At 35.4% G+C, this 24765-nt stretch overlaps 1 protein-coding gene across 3 annotated transcripts in view; it reads right to left on the minus strand.

Annotated features, from left to right (window-relative positions):
• Window positions 1–24765, minus strand: part of GEFmeso (Guanine nucleotide exchange factor in mesoderm) — a 784292-nt gene that overhangs the window by 36074 nt on the left and 723453 nt on the right. For all 3 annotated transcript variants that reach the window (XM_081725859.1, XM_081725857.1, XM_081725858.1), the window contains one exon: window positions 17633–17802. In XM_081725859.1, coding sequence (XP_081581985.1) covers window positions 17633–17802 — 170 coding nt within the window. The remainder of the gene's footprint in view (window positions 1–17632; window positions 17803–24765) is intronic.

The raw sequence follows: 24765 nt of genomic DNA on the forward strand, positions 1-24765 counted from the left end.
CTGAACCAAAAAGAATAATTACTTTTCTCACTATTTCCAGAGCAAACTCGCTGTACATTCCCTCAATTTTCGTACCTATGAAACGAACTCAAACATCAGTTCAAATAGCAAATGACGAATCATATAGGAAGAATTCAATCGCTTTAAGGAAGAATCAAATTGCTTCGATTTTACAGCTAGGTTTTGCCAGATAAGTTAGGAATGTTAGTATTGGACCACGCCTGGTAAACCTACTTTCATGAAGAGTACATATGCTATATTTATTTTTAAAATATAAAAGAAAGAAAGAACAATGTAAGTTATCTGATATAACGATAGAAAGTGTACAGACGTCATAGTGATAATAATAATAATAATAATAATAATAATAATAATAATAATAATAATAATAATAATAATAATAATAATAACAGAGAGAGAGAGAGGGGAAAAAATGTCGGTGACTTGCTGACACTTCCGCTCATGTTAATTTCTTGGTCGGTTTACGGAGTATTTTTTTCCTCTTGGACTCCAATCTGGAGTGGAGCCAGTCGTTTGGTCTGGAGGTGAAGAGCCGCCAGGATAAGTGGCTCTCTAAGGAAACTCTTCACGTGGTGGACTCGTTGGTTCCACAAAGAATAAACACCTCACCAAGTCCACTGAAGCATCACTAAGTCATTTTCAGATCTCTTTTTCTGTAGATTTATCATCTATTCTATAAATGAGACTTACGCAACACAGAAAGAATTTCAACCGCTTATCACAGAGAAATAGAACCTAGATCGGAACCCCAAATACGCATATTACGCTGACGATAGTGCCTGTTGAACTGTAACACTAATTCTATACGTTTGTAACTAATTTAAAACAATATTTTTGTGGCGCATCCACTTTCCTTGCATCCTATTTTCTCCTCTTTTAAAAACAACCTTCCATTATTAATGGGTAACAAAATTGCAAATGAAACTTGTTAATAAACTTTCACTACAGAACTATTATTTCATTTCCAACCTATTAAAATGCGAAATGAAAGATCCACGCAAGCTTTGTGCCGAGTATTAAAAATCTTCACGCTCAGGATATTTTCGAATCGAGTCCATATAATAATAAGTCAAGTGTTAGCCAAGATTGGGTAGAGAAGAAAAAATAGAGACAGTTAAAAAAGAGCTTGAAGGCATTTGTTTAGACAAAATAAGGTCTACTGGAAGTATTGTGTGAGGTAAAAGAAATGGAAGAAGTTTGCAATTGGTGTTGAAGAGTATAAGTTTATATCAAAACGAAGAGATCAGCGAAGGATTTAAGGAAAATTCCAAATTTGCAGTGAGTGGCTCCAGTAATGGCCGAATATATTTAATAAACCAGCATAATTACAAAACCTGACTTACTACAAACATTGCGGAAAGAATAAAGCAGGGATTTTAATTGAACAGTATGACAGTTTAAATTTATAACTCGAAATAACAGCTAAAAAATGAAAATGAAATCTGTAAGTTTTACCCACGGTTACGCCGGTTAGGCTAAAGGAGACGGTGATGATGAGAGATGAGTGACATGGTGGAATGAAGAAAGTGGGACCCCTGGGGGACGAGCACGATGTTTGTCCACCACAAAGTCCACACGGTGCGAGCTGGGATCGAACCAGGGGTCCCAAGCACCGGAGGTGAATGCTCTACCACTGAGCCACCGCGCCGCCCCAAATAACAGCTAAAATGAAACATGTTTCGGCAGTAATAATTCTTTAAAGTGTACAATAATACATACTTATTATTCACGTATCTTTTATGTACGGTACTTCTCTACAATTTCTGAAACATTTCACTGAGTAGGTTGTTTTTTCAGGGATAATTTAAGAATGTTTTCCCAGGGAGACTTTCAACACAGCGGATGAAAGTTGAACAATGAAAATACTCGTAGCCCATGTTAAGCACGATCGAAGAATGCTCTGAAGAGAGGGGTATCTAGCTATTGTAGACAATGCTCAATTAGAGGTCTGCACGGGCTCGGGCCTACAAAGCATATATAACTTCGGGTCCGGATCGGGCTCGGGCTGTAAAGTTTTAAATATACAACCATATTTCTCGGGCCTTTTCGGATCTCACTTTGTATCGCTGTATACTGTACAGCGATATATAATGCACCGTTCTTTCTTTTAAACTTTTAAAGCACAACTGCAAAATTAAACCTCTAATTGCTGTCAATAAAAGTAAAATTTTGCGTTAATTAGTAAATTTCTGTAATTCGGGCTTGTTTCGGGGTCATTTGATTATCACGCGAGCTCGGACCGGGCTCGGGCCTAAATGCTAAAACATATATTTCGGACTCGGGTCGGGCCTCACATTGTAAATTCACTCGGCTAAAATTCCGGCCCGTGCAGACCTCTTTGCTCAATGGAAATCGAATCAAGAAACCAAGCATATCAAATACGTATTTACATCCTGGGTATTCTATAAGATAGACTAGGATAAGAAACACGTGCTTATAAACACACGAATGGAAAAATAAATCTTACTAGAAAATACTACGTATTACCTTGGCAATGAAATCTACAGTCAAGCACGGCATGATATACATATTAATGGCATTTACTTTCTCACCCAGAAGCAAAGTATTAACAGAATTCACTTAGAGCTTCATGCTTCATAAATATTTCTTTGCCCTACACGGCACCACAAAGGTCATGTGATGATAGAGGACGTTATAATCTTTTGTTGAAAGTACTGGTCATACATGTGAAGGCCTTTTAAAAATATAATTAAGAAACATAAGTTCCTACGCTTCTATTTTGCATGTAAAGCTATCAGCTGAAGCCATCAGAGATAGGAGTATTTCAACTTTTCACTTCCTCAACGTAAACCTAGACTACGCATTTGGACATATCAACTACGGCGAGATAAGCTTGTAACCTGTAACTGCTCAAAGTTAAATGTTTAACAAATACCTTTACTGTATTCAGTTTGAAGAACGATATAATAATAATAATAATAATAATAATAATAATAATAATAATAATAATAATAATAATAATAATAATAATAATAATAATAATAATAATAATAATAATAATAATAATAAATTATTATTATTATTATTATTGCCTACAGCAATTATGATGTTAATAAAATACACGAAAATCGTTGTCCCATCATTATACACATTTGATGTATAATAAATCAAACAATCACTGGTATAATCATTCTACCAATTCTGGACTGCGCGCAGGTTTTTAGGAGCCTTTTTTTTTTTTTTTTTTTTTTTTTTTTAATTTTACCAAACATAAGTATGAATCACATTCACTTATACTAACAGTACCAAGACGCGATTATCATCTCACGCAGTGGTCGAAGTGAGGCGGTATGCGGTGGTATGCCATACCGCCTCTGGTTTTTCAGTGAGCAAGACATACCGTTACAGGAGAGTAAATGCTAAATACCTTTAATAAATCCATTTTTATACAAAGTAATTGACGAATAGCTTTGCACGTAAAAAGTTTTTATTTCTTGTGTAGAAATTATTTCTAAGTTGACAACCCCAACATTTTTGTTATCTTTTTCCTACCTTTTGTTTTTAAAATAAGGTGTCTTCAAAGGAGTATGTCTAGTTTATATTTTGATGTGCCATATTGAATTGTTTCTTATGTATGTATGTGTGTGTCTTCTCGCCTGAATGCATATAAATGTCGTGTTTTGAGCATGGGAGAATTTTGGGCTTGTCTGCTGAGAGGGGCGGATCTTCTGGGCGTTTGGAATACCCTTCAGTCGAGTGCAGGGTCCGGGAATTTTCCCACAGAAAATAGTTAATTTACAAACTCAGCTTGAGCATTTTCTTGAATAATTCTCTATACTACAATATAAGGGGATATTTTTTATTTCTTTTTTCAAGAAGTAATTGGTAGAAAATCAGTCTTTTTATGCCCCCTCCCCCCGTAACTACAGAGACACTCTCCAATTGTCTTCACTCATTGTGTAAATAGAAATGCAATCTTTTAGGTAACACATCCTCACTGTGTCTCAACATTCAGATAGCCGGTATGTCAAATTAAAATCGTAATAAAACATACTGCCTCTACTTTTTTTTCCCACTTCGAACACTGAACTAACGTTTAGAATTCACTTATACCAAGTTAACCGGAAGTGGAGCATGACACATAATCTCCCATTTTGACTTCTCATTTTGGCCAATTTCTGACTGTTTCTCCTGCGCAGTCTAGAATTATTCTACCAAAATTCACTTCAATTTACTATAGTCTTCTCTAGTGAAGCGTTTCAAACTGGGAGATAAATTTAGGTATACTCCATCTTTGACAGATTTCTAGCACAACCAGTAGGGAGGTTCGGGAGGTTCATAGTGTGTAACTGGCTAGAGAAAGTCGCGAGGTGTCACTCTGATTGCATATGAAATAATGAAGCAACCGGATAAAACCTTGATTGCCAGCGTGTTTGAATTATGAGCATTAAGAGTTCAAGATTGAACAAATTTTGCAAAGAAAGCTCTATCTTTGTATCTGGGTTTTCTTGGGTGCCCAACACAGTGATGAACTCAAAAAGTACGCATTTTGCAAGATAAGGGCACTTATTGGGGAGGGAGTAAAGGGTAATGGCATCTTACAACTTGCAAATTGCCTCCCGTTCGGCACACCAGGTTCACTAAGCAGTATTTTCTGTTAGAAGTATTGTATAATTTTGAGGTGACCGAATATTCGGACCGAAGGGACGGGAATGTGGAATAGCGAAAACTTCATAATAAAAAATTGCATAAATTATATCGTTCAGTTAACATTGTAAGGGTTATTAGTGTAGAAGGCTCAGATCATGTAGCCAGAATGGAAGGAAGTAGCAACACTTTCAAAATTTCAACTGGAAACCCAATTAGAAAAAGATCATCAGGAAAACTACGAGCGAGAGAACAATATTAAGATGGATCTTAAAGAGAGATGAATTTAAAGTAGGAACTAGATCCAGTTGGCTAAGGACAGAACTCAATGGAGAGCTTTTGTAAATGCAGCATTGAACTCCAGTTATATAGGTCATAGAGTTCGTTAGTATTTTCTGTTTCAAATAATTACATTGAGAATATTATTATTTCCACGATATTAAAAAAAGAAAAATGGGAAATAGCGAAGGAACTGAGATAACAATTCACTTACGAAATTGGGAGTGGGTTTCTTCACTACAAAATACCAAAGTAGAATGCAAATAGAATAGAACTCCTTGATTGCTCCAATGTTATTTTCAGGCGCGGAGCTCCGAATTCGATCCCCGATGAGATATTAAGTTTTTAATACAAACCTGAGTTCTGATTCGGATCGCACTTTGAGCAATAGGTCTCGCTTCATATAACTGAAACTCCAATCTTTTTAAAATTAAATCGTCATTGTTTATAACCCAATTAACAAACAAGAAAGAGAATCGACCTTTGGTAAAACCAGACTGGATATTTTAATAATGATAGAGACATCAAGTTCCTACGGAGAAGATAATACTGGCGCTACATATTACTTTTTCTTTTCTTTCTTTTTCATTTTCTTTTTTCTTTCTTTTTTTAATTGAGATAAAAAGGCAAGCAAGCGTATATGCGATCAACGACCTTGAGACATAAGGACCGTTCATTGTTAGGATTTTACAGCGACCAGTAGATAGACAATAGATGCATTGTGAGTTAGTTTTCAGTTAAACAGTCTACATGGCGAGTACACTTCCTTCTTCGACAGTCTGTCTTTGGTTGGTTCAAGGCAGAGCAAAAGAGCAGCATCTCAGAATGAACTTTTAGATGTCAAAATATGAAGTAAAATTATAAATATATATGGGATAATTTCTCAAAATAATTAATGACAACCAAAAATAGTGAAGTTGCTCCCACTATCTTCATTCAATCATTTCAGGACAATTAATTCTTCAACTACATGAATCAAAAACAATACTGCAATCCAAATATCTAAGAATGGAAGAACGTTGTAGTGATTCAACAGTGAGAGCTAGTCTAATTGTAAATCATGTAAAACATTTGAAATAATGCGCGAAATCCATTTCAGTTCGTCATTACTGTATTCCAGACTATAAAATATAGTACAGAGAATTGTACAAAATTAAACCGACAAACGACGGGAGGTGATGCCTAACACCGACACAAAACAAAAAGTCCAATGCAGTCGGCATGGAGTTGTTGTCAGCATGTCAATATCTCGAAAAAGCTACAGGATGGAGTACGAATTAACAGTTAAGGGGCGGTTGCATACAAACAAGAATTAAGAACGGGAACAATTACTTCGACAAAGGAGGAGAGATTAGAATAAAAACAAAATCATTCAGTATTATGACAAGTGTAGACAGTCATCACTCTCAACTCAGCGGATTTGGACTCATTTTGATTTGGTCTTTTTTGTCTTGTTTTGCTACCAGGCATCACAAACCTGATGGTTTAATTTTGCACCACCTTGAATATCTCTCTTTATTTTTAAAGGATTTTGTAATATTCTAGAAAAAGAAAAGAAGATGCTTTAGGCCAGTCATTCCCAGCTCGACGCGCTATGATATCGGAGTTGGCTTTTTCCGTTCTCAATAAACGAGACCAACGGACAGAATCAGGACACTGGCATTGCTGTCAGGTAAAAAAGAATACCGATGGCACTACAACTACAAGTTTTCGGGCTTAAATATATCAATATTAGGGCTTAAAAATTTACACTGAAAGAAAACTTATTGAACCACGAACTGTATGTATTCGTTCATATGACACTGCCATTTAAGCCAAAGTTACAATTTGTGTACGAGTACTATAACAGAAAATATTCGAAGTTTACATTTTGACAACTCTAAGTCTGTATTTCACAAATTTCTGAGATATAACTGCATTTGTCTGTTTTCATATTCTAAGAAAATCCAAGGATTTCACTTATACACACACTAGGCCTAACTTATTAAACAAAGCGGTTTTTGAGAAATTTTCACTTAACAACATCATATTTTTTTCATGACTACTCCAATTATCCAGATTTCTGCATTGCATATTGCGACTTGAACTTAATAATCCGTATAGTTGTAGTCTCATTGTACTACTGCCAATATTTCTCCAAACATTTCTTAGAGCTTCCTCATAGCTATATTGTTATCGTACGCACCTTTGGCACGGGTTCGATTCCCGGTGGGGCTTAAGTAGTTCGGATTCCATAATACGCTCCAGATTCACGTCTCACACAACCTCAGTGTTGAAAAGGGGCGTCAAACTACACAAACCAACCAATTTTTTCTTTCGCCCATCCCTAGCCCTCTTTGATTCTGCCTTTCTCGCTGCTCACAGAATAAATGCGTGTTCCGACGACCAGTTGGAGATGGTTGATTTAGACTCTCAAGGGGAGAACAGATTCGCGATCGTACCCTCTGTATGGACACACAATGTGTTGTATTAAATTTTCTTCCTTATTTCCATTTTACATATTTACATCGTTTTATCAATTGTATTCGTCTCTCTATTGATACTACTAATCACAGTTTCTTTCTATTTGTTTCTCATCTCTGGTAAGATGTCTTTCGTAGATGTTAGCTGCTACAAACTTGCGTGAAGCATTGTAAATTTACTGTCTGTGTGGGAAATTCGGCATATATAAGATTGCGACCTAGGACGAAGTTGCAATGTTCTCTATTCTTTTTAGGAATTTACAAGAAACAAAATTTGAGGTTATCTCGCTCGTCTCGAAAATGTTTCGTTAAATTAATATATATCGACTCGAGAAACATATCTGTAAATTTTGATATTTTGTAGCATTAATTATCACAATTTTCGCATTTATGACGCATTATTTTTTTCAACGTAGCACAATGTATTTTTTTAATATTGTAAACAGTTTTTTTTTTTTTTTTTTTTTTTGTAGTAACGTGTATCTAATAAAAAAAATAGGATATAACTTGATTAGGTGCACATTTTAGCTAATGTATTCACTGAAATATAGAAATTAACGCAAAATTTTAAACACTTCCTCTAACCTCATCCTTAGTTAAAGGATAACATGCAGCAAGACATTACCAATTCTTCTTTTAAGTTTGTTCTCCTGTCAGTAACAATCATATTATACTTGGAAAAGAATCTCTCGGCATCAACACTTGAGACTGGCAATCATATTGAACGTAACGAGCTGACTATCAGAAAAATAAACACACTGTTGAACAAGACTGCACTTATTTAATATAAAAGCACATTTACACGTGACGTTTCGATCTTCTAGCCAAGATCCTCATTAAACGTACACTCATCTGTGTACATCTGATGAGGATCTTGGCTAGAAGATCGAAACGTCACGTGTAAATGTGTTTTTATATTAAATAAGTGCAGTCTTGTTCAGCAGTGTGTTTATTTTTCTGATTTTATTCGCAAGACGTTGGCTATGATTGTGTGTCGAGCTGACTATAAATGACCTTTTGTTAATTTTAAACTGTTTAATAATGATACAACGTCAACTTTCTTATCTTCAGTGTTAATGACTTCAATAACTTTACTTTTAAATTCACCGTAAGCGACCAACAAGATCGTGAAGATTTTCACTACAAAAGACAGGCAACACTTTAAACAACAGTTTAGTTTTGTTGATGTCTACGTACGTCCTTATGGAGTGAAACAGTTTCTGGATCAAATAGCTCGCAGAGCTTTTCGTAAACTCTCCACACAGAATTGTCGTCACTTGCTTGCTTCTAATTTCGCAGTTTCATCAATACTTTTGATACGCAGCTTTTTAACTTGACTTCAACTTCAACCTGATGAGAAGCAATGCCCTTTTTAATTAACTCTGCAGTAGCAAACCCAAATTTTCCTGCTTGAGCTAACTCTAATTGATTTTGCAAGTTTTTCGTTTTCACGACAATAAGGTGAGCATAAGGGTTTAGGCTTGCCTTAGTGACGTACAAAGAGGCGTTGAAAATCCCAGAAAGTGACATCACGCCATGCAAGCTTACGGATTTTATTGAAAACTTAATTTAGCGTCTTGCACGTTTTCGGTAAAATGAAACGATTTTTAAGTTAAATAATATTGGAAATGTGCTTTTTACCTAGGTAGTCATTATTAGCAATAATTACCAAGAATTCCACTTTTTCGCTTTTATTCACATTTATCGCACGTAATGCCGAATTTCGCGAAAATTCGCGACAATATAAACATGATTTTTGGTTCTGAAACTGAAAGTTTGAGGTTTCCTGAAACAAATACGCAATTTTATAACGTTCCGCACATATCGCATTAGCGAAAAAGTTTTGTCTCTACATATCTGTTTCTACTGGAAGAGATCTCTCTTTTCTCGAAATCCGTCACGAAAATTCTGTTTCGTCTTATATGCAACCCTATTTGTCTCTTGTAGTTTCAAAATCATAACTGTGAGACATTGAAATGAAAGTTCAATTTTACTTCATTATAAGAAAAAATATGAAGGGTGAAATACTATGAGCCCTTAGCACAACTTTCTTCAATTTAAATAGATTACCGAAGAAAAAATCATCCTAGTAAGTGATAAAAGAAAGAAAGAAAACGACTGCTTGAAGATGTATTGTGTAGTCGCCACTGAAAGAATAAATCCGTCTTTGCATCATCTTTTGTTTTTAATTTCGAATAAATGTATCAATTTGATTGAATACAGTCTTCGGTGAAGTATGTACAATTATGCTCTCCTTCTCTCTCACTCTCTAAGAAAAAAAAATGTTCCATTTATTCCGAAGTTTATTTCCTTTAAAAGAACATCTTTCACTGGTTATCTTCAGATGTCTCGTGTCTGGTTTCATCAAACAGTACATACTGACTGTGACAATGATAGAAAATCGTGGCATCTTTAAAGGAAACAAAGACGAGTACTTAAATTTAATTATTTTTTTTTTTAATGGATTGTGATTTGCTGAAATCACGCCAACAACAAAGAAAAAAGTGTGGGAACACCTTTGTGGGAGTATTTACTTTGAATGAAGATATATACGCAATTCAAGAGAAGCAACGAAGTGCATACGCCCCGCTTTCAACAGCATCAGTCAAGACGAATTGTGCCACTACTCTTCCGAGAACAAACAGTTTGATTATTATTTTTTTAAAGCATGTGTTTGTTTTAATTGGCATTCCGTATTTGATTGGACTTCTTTAGCACAAAGTTCAAGGTTGTTTGGGAAACACAAGAGATAGATGAATGAATGAACATTATTAGGTTTCCTAAACGATGCACTTTGTCTAGTGTTGGCTGACCACACAAAGATAGCGAAATGTTTTTCTTCGTCTCCCACAAGCAGCTTGACATTAGGTAAACACGACAACTTAGTTATTGTGAATGGAAACTGTAGGATATTCAAATGTTCTAGTGGTAAGACTACTTTCTTGTCATGGTGTTCAAGAGCGAAGTAAACAAATCAGTCACCGAAGAAAATTACTTTGCATCTGTTTTTAATCTTCCAAGTGTTTTACACACTTATGTTGAATACTACAATTTATTTTACTACAACATTAGAACCTCCTAAATGTAATAGTAACAAGGTTAAGACGTCAGAAAAGTGAAGTGGCTTTTCATTAAGATTTCTGTACTTTCATCCAAAGTCCTTCTGAGATGGAAAGGAAAATTTAAACCCTTCAACTTACAGCAGACTCTGCAATGAATAGGACTGGATATTAAACCCTTATACTACGTCTTAATTTAAACGGTTTTCAAATCACACCAAAGGACTTATACGGGATGCACGGAGTGTGTTTTAGCTATCGATATCTTGGTCTACAATACATTAGTTTGAAATACTATAATAATTACTGAATGTAAATTAGAACACATGAAAGAAAAAATATCACACTGATAAAATGTAAAACAGTCATTAGAAACTTGCGCATCCATTATAAAATTTTCAACTATTTCTCTTATCAAGCTGTACTTTCAATATAAGAATATATCACAAAAATAATTACTAGCTTAATTTTTGTCATTTGTTTGTTTACCATCTTTTTTTTTTTTTTTTTTTTTTTTTCACAACCGAATCTATATGACATATGGGGTCACTATTTAATACAGAAATCGAATCATAGATATTTATATCGGAGATCGAACTTAATGAAAGTATGATTTTTAATTTCAAGAAGTGCCATAGTTTTCGTATAGCATCATTTTTAGGTTTACAACGAAATTATTTTTTCTCTATTTTCTTGAACACCCTGCGTGAGGTTTTTACACTCACGCATATCACTTTGTTCACGTCAAGATCTATCAATTGGTGTAGGCCTCAGCTTTGGACTTTTTTTTTCTGTTAAACGATAATAACATTGTAGACTTTCACTCATTTTCTACGTATTGAACAAATTACGAAGAGGGCGTTTAATATTCGTATTATTATTTCATTTCCGCAATATTTTGAAAAATATGAAGAAACTCCGCGTCACCCGACTTCGCATATGGCGTCAGCCAATAAGCTCGCAGTGCACTGTTACTAAACCTTCAGGAAAGAATCTAATAATTCATAATTGATTTTGTTCGTATTTGTGGACAATTAAGAATGATTAGATTCGTCACTGAAGGTTTAGTAACAGCGCACTGCGAGCTTATTGACTGACGCCAATTCGGGCGACGCGGAATATAGCATTTTAAAATTGAATAGTGACTTAATGTGCATTAAGATAGAATATGTGCATCAGCATTATATTGCACACAAATGTAGGGCTTTCAGATTTTCAGACTTTAAAAAAAGGACATTCTATGAAAATTTTTAGTAGTCATAATCATTCACTTGATTCTTGCTGAAATATCAGAATTAATTAAATATTACATCAACATTCAATGAAAGTGACGGAGAGTCAGACAAGCCCCCCCCCCCGCGGTCCAATACTACACGCCACTACGTCTATGTAGTATTGAACGGGTATTATTCTGTCCCTGATAAGTAACTGTAAAATGCTTCCACCTATACTTTCATAAAAAATGATAGAACTAGATTGCTTTTATAAGAGAAAGAGTGTAAAATCAAATGTTCATACATCAATCATTTCCCTGATAACAACTATAGTTTAATTAATAAAGTGTACAAATGTATGTTGAATTAGAAAATTTGGGGGGATCCGGACCCGGTGGATCCCAGCGCTGCAAAGAGTAGACTATTCTTCTTAGTTGAGTATCGATGACTAATAAAAGCAGTCTCTTTCAAATATCGCACAAATGCTATTAACTTATGTTTTGTAGAAAAACCGGGACGTCTGGAAACCCTGCACTTATGACGTTTTTTTCACTATTACTTCATTTTATTAAATAGGCCTATATGCTCGCATTATCTATAACAGCACATGGTTTATTCCAAACAAAAATTGTCGTTTTTATTCTAAGCTGTAGGACAACTTTCCTTTTATTTTTCTTTCTTTTAAGGGCAGAGCATCCAGTTAATAACAGTGAATTGTTATTCCTTAGTAACGCTCAAAACCTATAGTAATTTGCCGGGTCTTGCCTATAATACTAATTGATGCTAACGAAGATAAATCTAAATGTGCCTCAATTTCCAAATTACCATAGTACTGGTAAAAGAAACAATAGTGCTTTTGTTTTGTGTGATGTGAAGTCAAAAAGTTGAAATTAAAAAAAAATAAAGGTCTTACATCCTGATGATAATGCTTACATTTTATACTTAATATAGCCAGTAAACAAAACACTTGGACAAACCTTAACTAAAATTAAGCTTCATATAACAAACATTTCCTTTTCTTTATAGTTTCTCTATATATTAGTATTATATTCATCTAATTATTTGCCGGATATTATTGTTTGATAAAGAAAAATGCGGAAAGAATAAAATAAACCAATCAATTATTGTCCTGATAATTATAACAAACTGATTTTATTTTTATTTGTTTATTTATTTTGCCGCGTTTACGATACCTATTTTATATCGAAAGATTGTTCATATGCACACAAAAAGATATTGTTCATATGTTCGTGTTCATAATATTGAAGTCATTTCATTCTTAATTAACAGGAAATCCCATATCCATAACGACAATGTTCAACGTTTTTATTATATAATTTAACAACTGCAAAATTAATAGCGGAATCACCAAAGCAAAAAGTAGAAAATCTTGTTAAGTTTTCGCCTAATTAAGAAATCTCTAACCATTTCCTTCGTCAATAAGAAAGGTTATAAAAATCTCACCCTCTATTATCTATTAAGTGCTTAATTGTTTCGCAAGCCAGTGTATTTTCTTTGACAACTCCATTACTAAATTAAGACGCTATCCAAACAAATTAACATGATCATATTTACTTTTCACACAGTCGAAGTTCAGTTCGCAGAAGAATTCATTACTGTTTAACAAATTTACAATGTGTTAGATATACGTGTGAGGTACATGAAAATAATAACTTACGAATTTTCATCTAACACTTATCACCGTGAAATTTGTAGTGTCATTACACTTTAATACGTTTAACAAATACGAATTCCTGACACCGAAGAAAGGGCAATCTAATTGTGAACCGAGACTGGAGTATTAAACATACATTTATGTAAATATATTCTGCAATATTAATACTCAGATATTCTACCAACAAATCATCTGACCGATCTTTTGCTTGCCTAAATATGCATGAGTTTCATATACTCACGAATTAACTTTGTTTGTAGATGTCTCTTTGTGATAGTTCATTGCGCAGTCGTTATTGGTTGATTTTTTTATATTCTATCGTAGGGACACTGCTGTCCCTAGCAGAAAGAAAAATGTGCAACTGTGCTGTTATAAACCGTGATAAAATTCCGTCTTTAATAATACACTTTATTCTGCTGTTTTCCTTGGTTCCTTTCTTATATCGAGTACGGAAGCTCCGGAGGGATTTACTTCTACTTTTATGAGACATTCTTCTAGTTCTCTTCCATAATACTTTTAGCTTATTCGTGGCTACATGGTTAGCCTGCGCGGGAGATATGCGCTCGATTCCAGGTGGGAGCTCTTCGGTTTAGACTCCACATCTATAGATTTACGTCACATATAGCATCGGTGCTGAACGGGACGTTAAACTCCAAATCAATCAATCAATCAACCATGTTTCAAAATACTTCTACAATAAAGTGTTTCGCGTGTCACAATATTTTGGGAAAATATTCCTCATATCAAAATGAGAAAAAGGTTTATATTTACCTGTGCTCAAAAGTGGATGGTTTCGAAGTTATAAGAGTGCCAGAAACGTGAAACAAGTGAACTTTAAAAGTTCATAGCTCCACTACTATGGAACCTATTGTAGTCGGGTCAAGACATCACTGAAGAACTGGTATATGAACTATCCAAATATCCATGTTTAAAAATGCTCCAGTACTAGCACACCAATTTTTAGAGAGTTAGGTGCAGAGTGATCAAGTACTCCCAAACATACTCTCTAAAAATTACTGTGCAAGTACCGGAGGTTCTGAAAGACGGATATTTGAATAGTTCACATACTAGTTCCTCAGTGATGTCTTGACCCGACTACAATCGGTCCTATAGTAGTGGAACTATGGACCTTTTAAGTCCACTTTTTCGTGCTTTCGGCACCCTATAACTATGAAACTATACGCTTCCGACCACAGCTTCATATGAGCTTTTCTTCTTATTTCGATGTAAGGAATCTATTTCCAAAATATTGTGACCAATTTTTGTAACACCCTGTATAAGTATGGTGTTAAAATTCGAAAGCTTCCATGAATATTCAAAGAAAATATTTTTCAAATAATTTCTATGAAAAGTCCTGTCATGTACTCATGGTTCAAAATCATTTTAACCCAAAATCAGTTGCTCTGAACACTGCTAAAAAAGAAAACAGAGACGAAATGTGCCATTTAAGTCAAAGCTGGAAAAGGTCACCATCTATCTCATTCATGGTAATTTAAAGAAAGACTTAACAAATGCAAGACGAAAACAAGAGTTCAGTCATCTATCCAGCAGCCCTTTCATTCCATCCATTGAGAGATTCATTCAGTTCAGTGACCTTGTATCCTTCGCTAGCTGGAGGCTATGTCAATTCCTTTCAATGATACAGCTTTATCACTGAAATCTTAGGACAAGAACACCCTCTGTATACATCCTTTTCCTCAACAGGAAATTAAAATGAAAAAAAGAAGAAAAGAAAAACAAATGTTCTTCGCAGTGTGAGTTTTTCGTGACTATAATCTCTGCGTGTATTCTAAAGTATGGGTTTAGAAATAGGAAAAGAGAGAGAGAAATAATGCTAACCATGAATATAGAAATCAAAAGTGTAACAAGCAATGTGCATTGAAAAAAATAAAATCGTGACCTTGAGTTCTTTTATTTACTGTTTATCCTGTCGCTTCTCTATTCTTCTTCTCTTATTTGTAAATGCTAAGGCAATGTCCGATTACCTTTGGGTGTAGTTGTTGGATAAGATCGTTTAAAAAAGAAGTCATTGTGGTTGAAGATACGAAGTACACGCTTAGGAACAATGTTTCTGAAGCTATGGCTTTCGACCTATATGCATTTATTCTAATTTACAATAAGTACTGAAATGGTATAACAAAAACTAAAACTGGGCCCGATTGTCTAATTTCCATATTATATATATACAAAATGAAGCGTATTATATCCAAAATGAATCGTATTCTCTCCGTGCGAAGAACTGGTATTCTCATAGTTGCAGATAACGAAATAATAGTTCTCCCGGATAATTGCTTTCTCCGACTTTCTGTCAAAATTACGGAAGCAAAGGACAAATACTACAACTTCTCTATGTTTCTGTCCACCATGCGACAATTACAAGAACTTAATATAAATCTATTTAATATAAAGTTGCTTTGTAACTTTAATTTTACAATACAATTAAGAAAAACTAACTGGGGTATTCCTCATCAGGCCCGTATCCAAGGGGGTTTAAGGGGCCGCCACCTAAATTTTTACTGCCCCGCTAAAATGTTCACGGTAGGTTTGCAAATGAACTATAATATGGTTGGATCGGGCCCTCCCTAACCTCTACCCCCCCCACACAGTTTTGAGCTGGTTACCGGCCTGGTCCTCATTACTATGCAATTTCTCGGCTAAGTCAGTATCATTTGGTTGAAGCTATAAAGCGAAAACATAAATAACTGTGCTTAAATTTATAAATAAAACAAAATCATAATCGTGAAAAGGGAAAGCGAGACTTGCGAATACCAAAGAAAGACAAAGAAGTACATCTTTGCGAGCATTTTTGAACATAACCCAAGCGTGTAGTTTTAATAACTATTCGGACTTCAAGAAACAGAACTTTCTGTTCGTTGTACCAGTGCACTTCCTCCATCTATTCTAATGTTAGTCTGTTTGCCATCTGTGTAATCAATGTTGCTATCGCGAATCTGCGCTTTTGCCCTAATTGAATTGAATGTGTTCATTTAGAAACAAGCAGTTGCTGTTTTCCGCATACGGAATCTAATCCACTGAGAATTAAGGATGGTTAAAGGAAGAATTAAGAAAACATAATGTACTTATTCATAGTCATTTCAAGATTTGTCTGACATAAATAAGATTTGGTGACGCTGCTGACGTACGTACGTGCACAAACAGGTCATCATAGTCAGAATGGCCACATACATTATGATTACATCGAAGCAACCACTCCAACAAATCATGACTTGAAATGTAAAGAGGTTAAGCAAATCTCAAATGACGCATTAACATTGCTTTCTTTCTTTCAATGATGACAGTACAGAAATGGAAGACAAATAACCTCTCTGATAAGAAGATATAGGTTCTAGGTTAGACTGGGTTGGAATCTCGAAAATTTCTGTTAGTCTGGTCCGGCATCGTAAGACCAGTTGAAATGAATTTCTTTAAGGTTATTTTGAAGGAACGTTAAGCACCAACAGAGAGCAGCACGAGTTCCCTATTTTTTCAATTTGTAGGAAGCTACAATTCAACACACAATAATTCAATCAAATTCAAGAAATGAAGATTCAAATTTTATCAGGAAGTATTCGAATCAATAACGATATAATAATTCTAGTACTTCTGTGATATTTTGTTTTTTTCACTGTTGGAAGCATGCTTTTGAAGAGTAAAAATCAGGAAGTTCACGGATTATTCTTTAATTATTTACATTTAATTTGTCTTTAGAAACGTTTGAACATTCATCTCGAAGTCGATTCAATGACTCTGAATACTGTCGCTGGTTCCTTATGAAATAAAATGGAAAGATAAGATATATGTATTGCCATCTGTTGCCAATAGCATCAATCCGCGTTAAGCACAGGCGCGAGTTTTTAGCCTATCCGATATATGCTACTTAATTGGTAGAAATTACCAACGAAAAATTCTGGAGGAAAAATAAAATCAACTGAACTCAACTCTGTTCACAGGATTGTATGATTTAAACTTGTATTGTTAGTTTCGGTACATTTATCAATTTCGTCTAACTCTTTAATTTAGTTGCATGTTTGAGGTTAGAAATATGTGCAATTAACAACAATACTTGTAAGTTTAACGTCCCTTTCAGCAGCGAGGCTATAGGAGACGGGACCTACTGATTACCTTGGAATCCGAACCACATGAGCTCCCGCCGGGAATTGAACCCGAGTCTCCAATGTCAAAGGTGCATATGCTAACCGCTTAGCCACGAAGGGATCATCTGAACAAAGTGTATCCCTTCAAAGCAGAACGGAATAATACATTTTAGTTTCAATTTATCTTTCTCAATTTCTAAACCATTGAGAAACTACGTACCTCGATGATTTCTTGAAGATCTTTGACGTAAACCCCTTCCGTCTCTACGATTTCCATGATCACTCGGTCCATGTAACTGAGGTTGGGGTCACAGTATTTCGGTTTGCCTTGTGGTGGAGACGGCGACGAAATGTAGCTACAGGGGCTACATACACCGCTGTCCCCAGAACCTGAAAACAACAACTTTAATTAGAACCATTAACTTATTCAACCACGATTGCTGGTAATACACAGTGCATAGCTATTCTAACGAAGGTTGTTTAGAATACTCATTACCATTGTTACACTAGGTTAGTTTACGAAATTAAATTCACGAAGTCGTATAAGCTAACTGACAACAAAGAAAACCTTTTGACCGAAGTACGTAACAAGTACTAAAATATATTCAATCGTTGACATCATTTGTAGCATTTAGCCGAAGTGCCGCGATACCTCTTACATTGGCCACCTATTTGTAACATCATGCAGTTACAATCACTCCATTAATTGGCCCCAGTATTCTATGGAACTAAAGATAGCAAACAGAAGTTTCACTGCAACATCGTTATGCACAGCTACTTTTGGCAACTTCTAATTTTATTTTCGAGTGACGATAGGAAAGAAGAAAGTAACCTAGAGGTCATACCATTCAATATATATGCGCATCAAATTTTAAATTTAAGGTTTATATAAGAACCTCTATTATATATATAGCAATGATATATATCATTTTCTTCCAACACCTAAAAATAAGGATTCTTTACTAGAGCATGAAAAAAATGCGATTTTCTCGAAAATCGTTAGAGCCATTTTCCAGAAAATCGCAATTTTTCATGCCCCAGTAAAGTATCCTTATTTTTAGGGGTCGGAAGGAAATGATATATATCATTGCTATATATTAATACCTCATTAACAACTCTATATTATGATGTAAGTCATTTTTCTGGAAAAAATCTACGAATAGTAGTTTATTCCCGGAAATCAGTTTTTTCGAACAATTTTCTCAAAAACGACTCAGCCAATTTTGTTAATATTTCCTTAATAATTCTATAATGTTGCGTGAACCTTCTATGAAAATATCTACAAGGGTTTATTTATTTTTGAGGGTGAGTGTTGACATTTTTTTTTTCAACTGTTTCCAAGTCAAACTTAACTTTCTTATAACCAAAATATAAAATGATAGTCTTTATGGCTGCTGCATAAGTTTGTTTTTGAAAATAGATACAAACGTTGCCGTGCGATATATCATTCCCTTGGTTTTCAGGGTCAAGAAATCCGCTTGTGACCTTCGAATTTCAATCAAATCACTACGAAATCCTGGTGGTCAAATTCAACGAGAAAGAATAATAAATAAATAAATAAATAAATGACTGCTGCAATGGCAACGTTTTTCATGTTTTCTGGATCAAGAACTCCACTGCTATTACTTAAATTCTTATTCTGACACAGGAAGGGCTCAAAACCTCGAAATGACGCCCAAAATGGCACAATTTATGGAAAAATTTGCAACTGAAAGCAATTAATAGCACAGCATCCTTCTGGGAATGGGCTGAATACGTCATTGATGTTGCATATCATTCTCTCCTGACTCCTTTCTCCTTACATACGGACAGATTCACCCTCAGACCAAATCCTTAAAATCTTCCATTAAGTTATAGACAGAATATTGTAATGTTTTCATATACCATTTGAAAGATTTTGAATTAAGTTACAAAGAAGGCCTTCTAACATTCTCGTGTCAGACGAATGGTTTAGGACTGATTGTAAAAGCAATTTGAAAGGGAGTGAAAATCAAGAAACCCACCTTCTATGGTTGTATTTTAATCTCTATATTGAGCTTCACACCTACAAAGCAAAGTAATAACTTAAGCAAGATTTTACAAAGCGACAACGATTGCAGCTCTCTTTGCATTTGCATGATATTAAGTTTCCTAGCTTGTCCATAATGATATCGGCCAGGGGCTCGTAGTCATCTCCGACTTTTCCCCATCTCCTTTAAATATTCCTAATACATTTCCATCCACTTGATGCAGGAGAAAAAATTTACAAGGAGTTTCAAACCTTCTGTATTTTTTTATACGTCTGTACACGAGCTGACACGATGTCTAGTTTGGTAAAGCTGGTTCATGGAAAAGTGGATGGCACTTCGAGACATAGATGAAGTTCTTATGGGCTATTCCGAAGTTTCCGACAACATATCTCAGGGCGCAAAATTTCCGATCGCTATTGGCGATTTGAAATTTAGAGCTGGCGACCAGTTTTCAGTAGGAATGGCTTCTGCCTAAACTTACAGGGCTGCGCAGCTTCTGTTTCGCACGAAAATAATTGTCACCGAGCGAGAGAAAACACGTAATATGAAGTCTTCAAATTTTTTGTTTTCTTCATTGACGTCGAATCAGACACTGAAAAAGATTTACAGTAAAAACTTCATTACGAGATTCCCAAATTTGCTTCCAATTGTCACATTTTGTGCAATTTTGTGCAATTGTGAGTACTGCTTTATGTGAGAGACGCTTCAGCAGTCTCAACATAGTTAAGACTGTCTACAGTAATTCACTGAAGACTGACACACTGGATGATTTGCTGACAATTTTCATCAACAGCTCTTCACTTAAGGACTTTGATCCGAAAACTGCAATCGACAACTGGTACTTCAGTGCAGAAAGCCTTACACGAACGTGAAGTCTTAAGGTAAGATATTTTTAACATGGATATGAGTTGCCCAATTCAAAATTGATTATCCTGAATCTAATTGTCTGGTTTTGAAATTTTATATCCTGAGCTCTCCTCTTCCTTTGTCAAACCAAAGGCTTGTGGGGAGAGGGACTTCTTATAATTTGTACGTGAGAGACCATGTACTGGCGACCATCATTTTTGGATAGGCGAGTGTGTCTAATTTTGAAATTTTGCACCCTGCATATCTGAAGGTGATGTATATTTCTTACTCAGCGCTTCGCCTTTCTAAGGTACCATTTCTCAAATTCAACCGAGACCGTGAAGAGGACATGTAGGGTTATCTTTACGTAACAGAATATACCAATTGAAAATATTCCATCAACAGGTAATGTTCTGCTGCACCAGTTGAAGAGAACTTTCCTCCAGTGTTTTTTGTGGACAAATTGTCTCAAAGAAATTTTCAGCCTCTGGATTCCTGTGAGTGGGGATGAAGAAAAGTCAGGGATGACTACGAACTTGTTTGATGTCAGTTAACGCCGAGAACACCATGGACAAGCTACAACACCTAATACAAAAGCGAGTCATAAAGTCTTGCAATATTTCCACAACTCAAACAGCAAGGCCGTGTATACGCCGTGGTTGACCGTAGGTACAAGATCAAACCGGGTCAGGAGGAGTGTTGTCAAGCAGAGGCCGCCACTCCGTCAGTATCTTCAGTCAGTTTTCAAAGGCAGTAATGATGACTGCTGAATAACGTCTGAACGTAAACTGCTAGGGGAAGGGAGGGTAAGTTGACGATAGTAAGCTTCAATGCATGTTTTGTCAGCCTTGTGTTGATGAAATGTTTTGATTTTATGTTCACGGCAATTATTAGACTTTCGTTTTACTCTGTTAATTGTTTGATGATTTTAAATTCAAAAGTTACGATGATATTTCACTTTTATTGACCCCATATCATTTTCGTCATCTTACCCTCCTATGCGGGTAAGATGACTTCCATAGGTGGGTAAGATGACGAGACAAAAAGCGAGAACAGAACTGGACTGATTATTGTATTTCAAACGCAGTATTTTGCAGAATACACAAATAATAACATGAATAGAAGAATATGAACACAAGCGCAATGTGATTTCAAGGACAAAAGTCACAGATGTATGCTTTGAATTTTGCTTCTGTTACAGACAATTCAGTACAAGCAACATGGGCTCAATTCTGACACATATTACAAGCGAACCACGTTTCACTTTTACCATATTCATTACATACTACACACACTTCTTCCCCCAAAACATCGGAATCGTCGTCTTCGTCCATATAAGTCACTGATATAGAAGAGTCAGAGGAGTCGACTGAATGCATGTCTTCTTTGTATACTACGGAGATTTGTCTTTTCGTTTCCGTGTTCCTTTTTTCTGGGTACGCGTATCTTCTTTTGTCTTCTTTTTCGCTTATTTCCCGGCTTTCCTTTCTTCCAGAGTTCTTTTGACAGGACTGCTGGTGATAAGCAACGAAGGCAGCTTCTTTCGCTGTTTCCTTCCTTCGTTAACTGCTTTAGGAAGAAGGTGTAGACCATTTTATGATTTCCATTTGAGGGTCCAGGGTCTGCATGAGATGGTCCGGGTTCAAAAATGGAAGAATCGGGTTCTGCCAGGTTGATGCAGGTTCAGATTGTATTTGGTTAGATTGCGCAAAGGAAGGAGACAATTTTGGAATAGAAGGTTTAGGTACTGATACAGATGATGCATATGCTGAGTTAGACATTGTAGTTGTTGAATGTTCCGTGGCATTTATTTCAGTTGCTGCGGTCGCTGTAACTTCAGGAACATATTGCTTTTCGGTTGTCAATGATGGCTCGAAATCAGAATCACTGAAAATCTGAAAATTTAATGGCACTAACCCTGTAGCACGGAAACCCTTTACTGCGTGACTGATCGTGGCCACCCTACTATATGCCACGCCACATTGAATGGCAGCAACATTCTTTATGCTGATTCTCTCACCTGGAGGAGCCATCAAGTAGTCATCACAAGCACGGCTATATGCAGTTTTCAATGAACCATACAGAGCAACATCCAAAGGCTGCATCCGGTGGCTTGTGTGCGGAGGAAATCCTAAGAGGCTAATATGATTTTCTCTGCACACGTAAACTGCCTGTAAGGTAATATGGGATGGGACTCATTCCAGATACCAGCAGAGCCAGGAGGAGCATTGTTCAAAGTGTTCCTGCATACGCACCTTGGGGAAAATAAAGAATGGTGAGACGTAGTTGCCAACAGCACTAAAACGACAACCTACACTTACATTCACACCTCTTTCAGCAGAAGAAACTTTAATTACTCTTCGATTTCCTTTTGAACTTAATACGTTTGGGGTTTTCGTGGGTACAGTTGAACAGCCCGTTTCATCCATGTTAAAAATCTGATGAGATTCAAAGTGTTTCTCATTTAAAACATCTTTATAGACATTAAAGAATGATTCAACATTTGTTTTATTGAAAACAGTTAGCCTCCCTGCAGATGTAGTTCCGCTTTTCGCAGAGAGTAATGAAATTTATTCATAAAGGTCTTGATGAAGTCCTTGCTGGCCTTCTTTTCTTGGTTGAATCGGTGAGGAATCTTCATAGTCTCAACATAATCATAAACTATTCTTCCAAATTGCTCCCTTGTTAGGCTCACGCAGCTCGGGCAAGATGACGAATTCGCCATCTTGTCCGCCTATTTGATTCGTCATCTTACACGAAACAGCCATTTTTTATTGCAAAAGAGACAAATCTGTCATCAAGTTATTTCTGAGTTACATTGAGCTATTGATGTAATTAATATACTACATTGTTTCGAAAAAACAAAAATCATGTCCTGGGGACTTACCACAATAGCTTCAGACGTTATTTTCTGACACCGGAATCTTACAACGAACCGACGTGCAAACAGTCAAACCACTCCTGGTCAACTGGAACACGGCCGATTGGAATAGTTTCTATCTCCCAACACGTGTGGCACTAGTGCCTTCCGAACCGCATGAAGGCTGTGTTGCCATATCACTTCAGGATTCTGAAATTGACAATTCGTCATCTTAAACACCTCGTCAACTTACCCTCCTTTCCCCTACTATATGAGTTCGAACTCAGGAATAACACTACGGCAGCAATTTCAAACATTTGTCATGTAAGAGGGGAAGCTGCAGTGAATCACAGCTAGTGATGTGAGGAGGAAAATTTTCCATTCTAAACAAATAACAGTGCTCAAGTAACAATTCCACATTAATAATAATGATTAACTTCATGTATAGAAATATTAAAAAGAATCTAAAAAATTTAATGGCTTAGAAAATTTTCGGTACTATGTAGGAACAAGTGAAACAATTTTTCCAAGATTCGAAATATTTTCTGTCGTGTATTGAATTTAAGAACTTTTTATAAGTAGGAAAATTTTCATCATTTGAAGCAAAAAGTAAAAACTTTTATGAATTGGAGTTTTATTTCTCTGTAGAAACAAGTGACAGGAATTTTCATGGTTCGGAAAATTGTCATTGTAATGTAGAAAAAAGTGAAAAACTTTTCATAACTCGAACAATTTTGAATATTATGTATAGTGATGTTAGGTGGAAATTTTTTCACTATATTTAACTGCACATTGAGCTATAAAATTTAAATACCTGTAGAGGAAAGTTAAGACAGCAACAAATTATAACTTTTCAATTAGTTTTCGGGAACCGGAAAATTTTCTAATATTTCGACTTGGCAAGTAAAAACTCCTACAGTGTTTCTATAATCTATCTCTGTATTATATATATATATGTGTGTGTGTGTGTGTGTGTGTGTAAAGTGCAGGAAACATAAATCAAGTTCGTAGAGTACAAATCTCCCATCCCACTATTTAAAATGTAACACGAAAGCGAGAAGAAGCCTTTGTGAATTTATTAATTATTTCAATAATAGAACATTTCACTATTTCTTCACTGATAAGCCTACCTATGTAATGAAATAACTACATAAAAGTTCCAATTCCTTATGAAGATTATTTTTGTAACAGAAAATAAGAAATGCTTTGATTTTATCGTGTTTAAAGCTATGACAAAACATTGTCTTACGCTTATTAAATTTACAAATTATGATTTTGTGAGATCTAATGTGGATTTTGAGGGAAAAATACATTGAAGGTTTTTGAAACACTTTTGCAGAAATGAAGAATCGTTAGATTTTTACTTCATAAAACTTTCTTTAGACAATAATTATTACAAGTAAATTTTACGGCTAAACAACATGTAGGAATAAGTGAAGTATGTTTTTAAGAATCGGAAAATTTTCAAAATTTGCCTGAAAATTTACATAACTGATCACAGCGCAGCAACTCGTTTGTTTCAGAAATATCGTACAGGTTGTAAAAACATTAAAGAACAGCCACGATCCGGCTGCCCCAGTACAATACATTTTGAGGTCATACAATACGCCATTGAGAAAAATACAGCCACCAGCACAC

The sequence above is a fragment of the Thermobia domestica genome, chromosome 9, assembly GCF_964235325.1.
Source record: "Thermobia domestica chromosome 9, izTheDome1.hap1.1, whole genome shotgun sequence".
NCBI lineage: Eukaryota > Metazoa > Arthropoda > Insecta > Zygentoma > Lepismatidae > Thermobia > Thermobia domestica.